Below are 12,325 nucleotides of genomic sequence, written 5' to 3'. Positions count from 1 at the left end.
TGTGTGATTGAAGGTACGCCTAAACACTTTCTTTCCACTTTCTGCTTCCTGAAGACTATGAACATAGTGTAAACTGCAACAATGCCCTCTCCATTATGATGGATTGCTTTACTTTTTAAAGTGTAAAAAAAAACCAAACCCTTCCTTAAGTCATGTCTTTGTCAGGAATATATGTATATATATATATATATATATATATACAGAGAGAGAGAGAGAGAGAGAGTTAACTGGGAATGGTGTGTGGTTTTGAAACCTCAAAACTACCCCCAGTGACACACCTTCTCCAACAAGGCCACACCTCAGAATCCTTAAACAGTTTAATTGAATGTGGACCTAACATTCTAATATATGAACTTATGGGGGCCATTCTGCCAGGAAAATATTATTTTAAAGCACATATGGTGGCTCACAACCATTTGTAATAGGATTCAACTCCCTCTTCCAGTGTGTTTGAAGATAGCTACAGTGTACTCATATACATTAAAAAATGAAGTTGTCCTCCTGTGTCCCCCCACACAAATAATAAATTAAAAATGTAAACTTATTATTATTTAAAAAAAAGATTTACAATATATTTTAGCCATTCTACTCCCATGCTTATATCCTATATCATAACTAAAAGTATCTAAGAAATTTAATCTAGATTTTGAAAGTATGCATTTTACCAAAAATTATTGGTTAACCACATAAATATGTTTTGCCAGTTTATGAATATTGCAGTTTATTCTTGATGTATACTCATTTTAATGAAAATCATGGAAATTCCATACTAGCATTGGGTCACCAACTGGTGTATCATGGATCTCTTTCTTTGTTTCTTTTCCTAGTGCAAGGGTGTGACTAAGATGTGTCACTACATAATTTCTCTGCCACCTGATCTTCCTAAACCAGAAAGACAAATTCCAAGACCTGCTCATCGTGAAGATAGACCACCTAGGGTGCAAGTGGTAAGCAATTTTAAACAAAGATTTGCCACTAATAGGAAGTAGTAATGAAAGATTTAAAAGTGTAATATTTTCTCTAAGAAAGATACATGGGTATTTTTTTTCTTTTAATGCATTTCAGCAAATATACTATGCAGAATATAATACCTCAATTTAATATGTAGTCATATTAATTTTAAATAAGTACATTATATAATGGTGGATTTAACTACTAGCATTATTACCATTCAGATATTGTTGAAACTGGATGGCCACAAGATTTCAGGTATTGAAAATAAAACGGATATAATTTTCTTAAAATTCTGGTTATGGTAACAGGGTGCAATTCTGTAAAAATGCTATTTTAAAATTACAGATGATTTATAACTGATTAAATTTTATGTTCCTGCCAGTATTTGTTGTGAGTATGTATGTGAGCATGTGTCTTGTGTTTATGTATAAAATGGGTTTTCTTTCTTGTTTCTGTTTCTGCTAGAATCATAGAAAGTATCAATAATTTATTTTAATAGCTGTTTTCTTATATATGCTATATTGTGTGTGTTATGTTCATTTTTAAAATTTTGTCATTATTAGAATTTTTCTAACTTTAAAATGTTAAATTTCATTTTTAAAAAGTGCATACAATATAGAGTAATATTTAAAGATTAGTTAATATAAGTATCAGTTATATAAAATTTTAATTTTGTTATGCTATATATATGAATACATGTTAGGAAATAAAATTTATTATTTCAGAAGCCTGGAATTTAAAACCATATTAATCACAGGTATGAATCAGTTACTTTTAAGTTCATGCTTTACCAATACTTTACCCATACTTCCTCCCTAATCTTTACAATTTACATACAAAAAATATAGGAGTTGATAATGACAACCAGGGTCACTTACACATCTGTAAGCTTTTCTTTTTCCATAGTGACCTCTAAAAGAAATTATTACATATATCCTGTTTAGTGATTAATTTCTAGCATTGAAATGTATTTTAGTTTTTTAAATTATATTGTTTCTTCTATAGATAAGGTTTTTTTTTTTAAATTAGAGTTAAAAGGAGGATGATCAGAATCTTGCATATATAAAGTCAATTTATAATAACTGCTGATGAAGTATATGTATCAAGGGATGATACATAAGGCTTTATCCTGAGCTTTACACAATAAAAATAACATACAAATTGAATATTCATAATGAGAAAAATAACAACAAAATATTAATTTTAAAATTGCCAAATGTTACACATAAAATGCTCTCATAGCCTTGAGACTTGCCTGTTGACAAATACTGCACAAAAATACTCTCAGGGCATTGAAGATGGCCTGTTCAAGAGAGGGTTCTAAAACTTAACTTTTATTAGAGTCATGATAATTTCATCTCTGAAATTAGGTTTGTTTGGTTTTGGTTGTTTTATTTTTTTTCTTCCTACTTTTCTCTGGCTCCATTTCTTATCTTAACATTTCTTCTATTTTCATGGACACAAGTATCCTGAAAGAAGAAATCAACTCTGGAAGTCACACGTAAATACTGCATAGATAAGGCTTTTGTGTTGACAAGGACTATAGTAAACTAGCCTGGTTCCCTCTATATCAGCTATATGAACTATTCTTGCTAGATCTCATTAAGCACTCATTTTTAAGTTATAATAACTGTTTTGCTGGGGTTAAAAAAGTTAGAAAATTGTTTCATGCCTTTTGTTTTGTTTAGTTTGTCTGTCTGTTTGTATTTATCTGTGTGATAGGCTGGCCTTTGAATATTTTATGTACCATAGGTTGGTTTTGAATGTCTCACCTTTCTGTTTCTACTTTCTAAGTGCTGGGATTTTAGATGGATGTTACCATGTCTAGTTTGAAGTCTTATGATTTGATGGCTAAAGAAACCTAACTACAAATATGGGCATTTCTAGACACCTTATAGGTTAAGTAATGTAATTTCTACCTTGTCTAGGAACGTTACTTTATATCCATGAAAATGTAATGATGCTTTGGTATTATGTGTTCCAACATCTCATCAAACTCACCTTTCCTTTAAGATGCTTGTTTCATATACTTTTGCACATTTGGTGTATAGGAACTGTGACTACTCAATCAAGAATTATGAAGGGCAAAATATTTATCATGATCTTATAAAATTTTACACAGTCTGAGATTTGTTTTCTGTTATAATCTTCTCCATAGCTTCCTCAGGTCTTCCATGGCCATTGCAATACTTTGAGTTATCAATGATACTGTAGTAAATTATGAAATATATTCCAAGAAAATGAGTTGATTCTCAACATCAGTAATCCAAAAATATTAGAGGCAAAGGTTTAACTGTTTTGAAATTTTATTGTGCAACCTTTTAATCACAAATGTGGCTATAAATGAACATAATGTTTTGAAAAATCTGGTTTATCATTAAAAAATGAAATTCCTAGAAATGATTAGATAGCAGGGAATTTTAAGCTTACTGCCCAACAAACAAAAAAAATTAAGGCACATCCAAATTAAAGAAGTAAATAAAAAGCAAATTCAATATTTTTTAATATTTAAAATTTCAATAGGATACCCCATGAAATTCTCTATTGTAGAGTCCAGCAGTAAGTATATTTCCAGGTTAATAGAAGATACAGTTAAATTTTGAAATTCTGCATGACTACAAGGTATTTTTATGCAAAATGCATCATATATAGTAAGAGTGTTTCCTGTCTTCAAAAGTTGTCATCAGAGTACATATGGAAATCTAGAATCTAGCCTCAAAAGGAACCTTGCTTTTTTGTTTCAGATTCTGTCATCATATTAGAATGGCAGGTAATGAACTAAGTTACAAACTTTTTGAACTTAAATTGTTATTGCTGCTCAGAGGAGAAGCATAGAATTACTTAGTTGACATCTTGTTTGTATTCAAGTGATGTATTCAGGAGATGAAGTAGGAGCCCACTATCATACACTAGAGTTTCTGAATTATAGAAGGAAGTAATTCTAGAATAAATAAACCTGATATATTTATAGCAGTAGCTAGTCTACATAACATAATTGTTCTAAATTATTCCCATTATATAACGTTATATAATAGCCCAGATATTTTTTACATTGAAAAATCTCCTTTATTTCTCTAACCACCCATGTAAAGCATTTTTGACATTTTCTTGTATAAACTTCCAAAAATATTCTAATAATGTAATTAGTGCTACCCCTCAGTCACAAGTGACCATGTGATGTCCAAACCCAGCTGATATATCTGCAATACAACTCCTGTACCTATGGCTCAGGGATCATAGCAAAAGGGGGCAAAAATGATCAAGTGTCAGTCTTATCTTTTAAAATACATATGTAGAATCTACAGAGTAGCTTCCCATTTTTAAATTCCATTCCTACTAAGTCTCACACATTTTACTTCATGTTCTCATGTCTTCACTTCAAGTAGACTTTATAACCAGTGACTTGCCTATCCATAACCTCATCACCACAAATATTTCTTCTAGTTTAATGAGAATTATAAGTAAATGCCAATTATATGGGCAAAATTTTAAAGAACATCCACAATCTTAAAGACAATCCTATACAGCTTTTTTCTTTTCACTAAGAGGATCCTTCATTTCACATCTTGGTCAATTTTAAAGTCTGCATGTGAGTAATAAGTAAATATTTGCAGTTTAGATTTTCAATCACCATTTAAGTTTTTGTCCTCAAAATGACTCTGTGATAGATATGATTATGATAGGAATGATTAGTCTACCTACTTAAAACATTTAAAACTGAAGCATAGATATAAAATATGCCCTTCTGTATCTTTTTTATGACTAATACCCATCAAGTTCCATTGAATCATCCATTTCGTCTGTTAATCCATTTAATCACCTGTAATCAGTTGTTTTGTCTCAGTATTTAATCTAAAATTTAACCACTCTTCAAAAATGGCCCCCTACCCAACTCCAGAAATTAATTCAGTATCAGCATATTGCCTTCCTTCCCTCTTCATCCAAAATATTTGGCCACTAAAGAAGTTTTCAGAATGCTTCCAATTATGATGAACATCGTGTTGCTTGTCAAAAATTTGACTGAGAACAACCAGAAAAGCTTAACAAAATGAAAATCTACAGAGGCATTGGAGATCTAACAGTCTTTTTAAAGACATGGGATCAATACCTTGAAGGAAAGAAAACCTAGACTGTAAAGCAATGCAAGCCAGAAGACAGTGGTGTTAGAAGTGATGGAGTGCTGTTTATAAAACAAACAGGAAAACAAACAAACAAACAAAAAACGGACTGGAAGTACTGAAAGAAAATAACTTCAAACAAAAAATTCTATTTAAAAAAACAAAACAAAACAAAAAAAAAAAACGTCCTACAGACTGAAAAGTGAATAAAAACTTTTTTGGACAAAAAAAAATGCTGAGAATTTATTACAAGCACACCCCAAGTAAAGGTTGTTCTTCAACAGAAGAAAATGATCTCAGATGGGAATCCCTGGGAATGCAGAAAGGAATCAAGAGCAGCAAAACCGGTAAATATTTATGTAAATCTAAATTACTATTTTCTGTGTAGAATGATAATAATTATATGGGTCTTAAAAGTTGTAGAAATCAAGTTAATTACAATAGCAGCTAAAAAGGAGAGGAGGTGGATGAATGGAGTTTAAATGACTAGGTTTGAATTATCCAAGAAATGAAAAAGCTTTTTTCGAAGCCGAGGGATGCTTGCAAAATCACTAAAAGAAAGAGAAATGATTTATAACTGATAATAGGGGAAGACAAGAAAACTTGGAAACAATTGTTAAGGTGTCAAATTGAACTCCAGATGTACCAAATATGACCTTAAATGTAAAAATGAAGTAGTCTATTTAAATAAAAAAACCCATACTTGGTTGGACAAACACTACTTAAAAGAGACACACCTAAAGTTATGCGATATTTAGAAGAAAATGGTAAGAAAAATGTGTCAATGCACTTAAGGTTGGCATATCAAATATATAGATTTAGAATAAACTAATGGAAATTAAGGTTGTATGTCATCTTCACCAGAAAATTAAAACAGTTTTACATTTACTTGACTATAGTATAAGCATAATTTTAAAAGTAAATCTCTTCAGAAACAAAATTACAAAACTATACATAGGCACAAACATTACTTCATCTTTCTCTTGCCGGGGAGGATACTTTTTATCCTTTCTAAATATAATTCTTTAAATCTTTCATGTCTGCCAGTTCTTGTTTCCTTCTTTCCTTCCTTCCTTCCTTCCTTCCTTCCTTCCTTCCTTCCTTCCTTCCTTCCTTCCTTCCTTCCTTCCTCCCTCCCTCCCTCCCTTTCTCCCCCCCTCTCTCTTTTTCTGATTACCTGTTGGATTCTCTTATAATTTATCTGTTCTTTGAATTCCACTATATAGATCTACATATTTTCTGTCTTTCTCCAAGCTAAAATAGTCCTTGGTTCTGCTTCTTCTATTTCTTCACTTTTCCTTTAAATTTATGCTAAGATTTCTAGATTGACACTCTGATATGACTCTGAAAAATCTCATTGCATAGAAATCAAGTTCTTGCAATAACTGTTCTACAAACTGCTCAACTTCAGAATGCCTCTTTATTTTTCAGTGAAGTTGATCAGTACTATTTAAAACTGTATTAGACCAGTTTTGTAATACTGTAATCTCTGAATTTTTCTAAAAAAAAAAAAAAACTGGACTTTTTTCTTAGTTCTACTTATTGGATTTCACTGGTTTTAGATATCAATATTAGATTCCTCTTGCAGTTTGTCCTGAGGTGTTTGTTTTACTCCTGACACACCTACATTGTTATGTTTCAAGGCACAGAGCTTGGACTGTGTAATCAGAATCAGTAGAGACACTTATTAACGTGAATATTCCTGAACTTTTCACCCTATCTGAATCAGAATGTACAAGATAGGGATCTAAATTTACAATTGATAACAAACCCTTGGTGATTCTGATTAATATATGTTTTACAAAATAAGGAAGTAATAAAATGACATCATCGTTTTAGTATTGATACTAGGTATTTAATTGATTTTAAATGGTTGACTTACAAATTACCTCCAACGTTTTGAAAAACAATATAGATATATAAAAATGCAATTTTCATTCTTTCTTCAGGAATTTAGACAGATTAATTAATTTACTTTCTTAGATTTAAACATAGTCTACTTCTAAATATATAAAAATAAGTCTTTTTGAAATATTAATGTTCTTTCTATAGACATGAAAACCAAAAATAGTTTGTAAATGTTGGAGCTAGTAGTTATAATTTCACACTTACCTAGCTCAACACCAATAATAATTAACAAGTCAACACTATACCATCACATTATCATTACAATAGACAAAGTAAAATATCATCTACTAACAGGTTTATTTTCCTTGTGTATTAGTTACACAGAAATGAGTTAAAATAGGTGACTTGGTACATCACTAAGTACTTAAGTAAATGTACTTTACAGGCCTTAACTTTTATCTTCCTTACCCTTTCTTTGCCTATACATCCCAACATCTCACTCAAGACATTTTTAAAATGTTTTCATAATAACTATGTGCATTTGCAATACTCTCTTAATTTTAATAAATTTATGCTGTGAATGACTTTTATTAATTAACTTATTTACTTTACATCCCAATTTCAGCTTCCACTCATGGTTCTCCTCCCAGTGTCTACCTCTCTCACCTCATCTCACCCTCATTCTCCCATCTTCCCTTTTCCCTTTCTACTTAGAAAAGGGGAAACTGCCCACCATGGATATTAGCCTATCTTCCCATATCAAGTTGCACTAGGACTAGGCATATCTTCTCCTATTTTGGCAAGGCATCCTAGTTAGTGGAGAAGGATTCAAAGGCAGGCAACAGAGTCAGAAACAGCCCCTGTTCCTGCTGTCAGGCATCTCAACATTAAGCCCTAGCTTCACAACTATTACATATATGCAGAAGGCTTAGGTCTTTCCCATGCATATTCTCTGGCCATTCAAATTCTGTGGTCTTCTATAGGCCCAGCTCAATTGGTTCTGTGTTTTCTTGTGGTTTCCTTGGCCTCTCTGACTCCTTCAGTCCTCTGTCCTCCTGAACCATAGGATTCTCCAAGCTCTGCATAATATTTGGCTGTGATTCTCTGCATCTGTTTCCATCAGTTGCTGAGTGAAGCCTCTCAGATGAAAGTTATGCTAGGTGCTTTTATAGAAGTATAGCATAATATCATGAACAGTGTCAGAAGTGGGATTACTCTTTCATGGCATAGGCCTCAAGTTGGGCCAGTCATTGGTTGGCCACTCCCTCAATATCTGTTCCATGTTTACCTCTGTACATCTTGTAGGCAGGACAAATAATGGGTCACAGGTTTTGTCATTGGGTTGGTGTCCCAATAACTCCATTTGAAGTCTTTCCTAATTACTGGAGATGGATAGTTCAGGTTCCATATTCCCCAATGCTGGGAGTCTTAGCTAGAGTCACACTCATAAATTCCTGGGAGTTTCCATTGCACTGGGGCTTCTAGAGTGCTCCAGAGATGACCCCCCGTTGATTTCAGCTCTCTCTCTCTCTCTCTCTCTCTCTCTCTCTCTCTCTCTCTCTCTCTCTCTCTCTCTCTCTCTCCATATTCATTCTCTTCATTCTCTTACTACTTGATCACACCTGCTCACCTTCCCCACCCAGTTCTTTGCTCCATCTACCCCAGAGCCTATTTTATTTCTCGTTCTCAGTGAGATTCAAAAATTCACCCTTGTGCCCTGATTGGGTTTTTTGGGGAAGGAGCATGGATTCTAGTATAGTTATCCTTCACTTTATGGCTAATATTTACTTATAAATGAGTATATACCATGCACATTCTTTTGGGTCTGGGTTACTTTACTCATGAAGGTCTTTTCTAGTTCCATTTGCCTGAACCTTTCAAAATGTCATTATTTTTAATGGCTAAGTAATAATTCATTTTTTTGTAATAATTCATTTTATAAAAGTACCATGTTTTCTTTATCCATTATTCATTTGAAGGTCATCTGGCTTGTTTACAGTTTCTGGATATTATGAATAAAGCTGTTATGAACATAATTGAGCAAGTGTCTCTCTGGAATAGTGGAACATCTTTTGGGGATTTGCAAAGGAGGGGTATAGCTTGATTTGGAGATAGAAATATTCCCATTTTTTGAGAAATGGCTAAATTGATTTCTAGAGTGGCTGTACAAGTTCACATGCCCACCAGCAATATAGGAGTGTGCCCCTTCATCCTCTCCAAAATGTGTTGTCACTTGAAGGAATTTCAGAGTCATTTGATTTGCACTTTTCTTGATGACTAAGGATGTTGAACACTTCTTTAAGTACTTCTCAGCCATTAGAGATTCCTCCATAGAGAACTCTGTTTAGATCTCTACCCCATTTTAAATTGGGTCATTTGGTTTGTTGATAACTAGTTTCTTGCATACTTTATATATGTTTTATATCATCCCTCTGTTTTATGTAAGGCCAGTGAAGATATTTTCCTATTCTGTAGACTGCTGTTTTGTCCATTGATGATGTTCTTTGCCTTACAGAAGATTATCAGTTTCATGATACCACATTTATTATTGATCTTAGTTCCTGAGCTGCTGGTTTTCTGTTTAGAAAGTTGTCTCCTCTGCCAAAGTGTTAAAGGTTATTCCCCACTTTTTCTTCTAGCAGATTTAGTGTATCTAGTTTTATGTTGAGATCTTTGATGCACTTGGATTTTAGTTTTGTGCAGTCATAAATATGAAGCCATTTTCATTCTTCTACATTCAGACATCCGATTAGACCAGCACCATTTGTTGAAGATGTTTTTTTTTTTTTCCATTGTATGGTTTTGGATTCTTTGTAAAAATCAAATGTTAATAAGTATGTTTGATTATCTCTGGGTCTTCAATTTGATTCTATTGATCAGTTTGTCTTTTTATGCCAATACCATGCAATTTTTATTATTATTGCTCTGTAGTACAGCTTGAGATAAGGGATGGTGATACCTCCAGAAGTTCTTTTATTGTACAGGATTACTCTAGTTATTATGTGTGTTTTTTTTAAATTGGTTTTCCTTATGAACATGAGTCTTGTCCTTTCTTTCAAGTTCTGTAAATAATTGTTGGATATTGTACTGGAAATCTGTAGAATGCTTTTGAAAAGCCCTCCCCCCTTTTTTTGTACTGTTTTGATGGTACTGACCCATGAGCATGAGAGATCTTTACATTTTCTCATGTCTTCTTCAATTTCTTTCTTCAAAGGTTTGAAGTTCTTGTCATGCAGGTCTATAACTTGCTTGGATACAGTTACTCCAAGACATTATATATATATATATATATATATATACTGTTCTGAAGGGTGTTGTTTCCCTAATTTCTTTCTCAAGCCATTTATCATTTGTATATAGGAGGACTACTGTTTGTTTTTAGTTAAATTTGTATATAGCCACATTAAAGAAGAAGTAGGAGTTGTCTGGAAGAATATTGGAGGTCATTTACATAAGCTATCATATAATCAGTGAATAGCAATAATTTGACTTCCACCATTCCAATTTCTATTCCCTTGCTTTCCTTTAGTTTTCTTACATTTACACTAGCAATTTAAGTACTATATTGACTAGATACGGAAAGAGTGAACAGCCTTGTCTTGTTCCTGTTTTAATGGAAATGCTTTAAGTTTCTCTCCATTTAATTTGATGTATATTGCCTTTATTGTGTTTTGGTATGTTCCTAGTATCCCTGGCCTCTCCAAGACTTTTACCATGAACGTATATTGTAAAATTTTATCAAAGGACTTTTCAGCATCTAATGAAATGACCATGTTTTCCCCCCAATTTGTTTATATGGTGAATTATAATGATGGGTTTTATATATTGAAACAACCCTGCATCAGTGGGATGAAGCCTACTTAATTATGGTGGATGATGTTTTTGATGTGTTTGCAAGTATTTTATTTAGTATTTTTGCATCAAAGTTCATAAGGATAATTGGTCAGAAATTCTATATTTTTGTTGGATATTTGTGTGGTTTAGTTATTATGCCCACTGTGGCCTCACAAAATGAGTTCTGTTTCTATTTTGTGGAATAGTTTGAGTAGAATTTTCTATTAGTTCTTATTTGACAGTCTCGTAGAATTCTACACTAAAGCCATCTGACCCTGGGCTTTTTTGGTTAGGAGAGGGATTATAGATCTGTTTAAATTCTTTACCTGATCTCTATTTAGCTTTGATAAATAGTATCTATCAAAAATTAATCCATTTAATTTAGATTTTCCAATTTTGTGCAGTACAGTGTTTTGAAGTAAGACCTAATGATTCTTTGGATTTCAATAATATTTGTTGACCTTCTCCCTTTTCATTTGTGCTTTTATTAATTTGGATATTGTCTCTCTGCCTTTTAGTTAGTTTGACTAAGGATTTGTGTATCTTGTTTATTTTCTCAAACAACTAAGTCTTTGGTTCATTGATTATTTTTACTGTTCTCTCCATTTCTATTTTTTGGATTTCTGCTAAGATTTTGATTATTTCCTACCATCTACTCCTCTTGGAAACTTTTGCTTCTTTTTGTTCCAGAGCTTTAGGCCATGCTGTCAACTTGCTGGTATGAGATCTGTCAAATTTCTTTAGGAAGGCACTTACTGCTATGAACTTTCTTCTTAGCACTGCTTTCCATATGTCCCATAAGTTTGGATACATTTTGCCATTATTTTCATTGAATTCTAGAAAGGTTTGTTGTTGTTGTTATTGAAGATCAGCCTTTGTCCGTAATGATCTGATAGTGGGCTTATTTCAAACTTCTTGTATCTGTTGAGGCCTGTTTTGAGACCAATTATACGGTCAATTTTGGAGAAGATATGTGAGGTGCTGAGAACAAGGTATACTCTTTTGCTTTAGGATGAAATGTTCTAAAAATATCTGTTAGATCCATTTGGTTCATAGCTTCTGTTAGTTTCACTCTATCTCTGTCTAGTTTTTGTTTCCATGATATGTCCATTGCTGAGAATGTGGTGTTTAAGTCTCCCACTATTATTGTGTGGTGTGCGATGTGTGCTTTGAGCTTTAGTAAAGTTTCTTATATGAATATGGATGCCCTTGATTTGGTGCATAGATTTTCAGAATTAAGAGTTCATCTGGGTAGGTTTTTTTTTCCCTTTGACCAGTATGAAGTGTCCTTATTTGTTTATTTATGATTGATAACTTTTGGTTGAAAGTTGATTTTATTTGATATTAGAATGGTTACTCCATCTTGTTTCTTGTGACCATTTGCTTGGAAAAATGTTTTCCAACTTTTTATTCTGAGGGAGTGCCTGCCTTTGTCACTGAGGTGAGTTTTCTGTATGCAGCAAAATGCTGGCTCCTCTTTATGTAGCCAGTCTGTGAGTCTGTGCCATTTTATTGGGGGAATTGAGTCCATTGATGTTAAGAGATATTAAGGAAAAGTAATTGTTACTTTC

The 12,325-nt window shown here is 32.8% G+C and overlaps 1 protein-coding gene across 4 annotated transcripts in view; it reads left to right on the top strand.

Moving 5' to 3' along the window:
* LOC110286342 (uncharacterized) overlaps positions 1-12,325 on the top strand; it is a 343,296-nt gene that overhangs the window by 122,780 nt on the left and 208,191 nt on the right. For all 4 annotated transcript variants that reach the window (XM_085837621.1, XM_085837619.1, XM_085837618.1 and 1 more), the window contains one exon: positions 828-947. In XM_085837621.1, coding sequence (XP_085693747.1) covers positions 828-947 — 120 coding nt within the window. The remainder of the gene's footprint in view (positions 1-827; positions 948-12,325) is intronic.

The sequence above is a fragment of the Mus caroli genome, unplaced genomic scaffold, assembly GCF_978045245.1.
Source record: "Mus caroli unplaced genomic scaffold, Mus_caroli_1 scaffold_5, whole genome shotgun sequence".
Lineage (NCBI taxonomy): Eukaryota > Metazoa > Chordata > Mammalia > Rodentia > Muridae > Mus > Mus caroli.
This window is presented reverse-complemented; position numbering and strand designations above follow the sequence as displayed.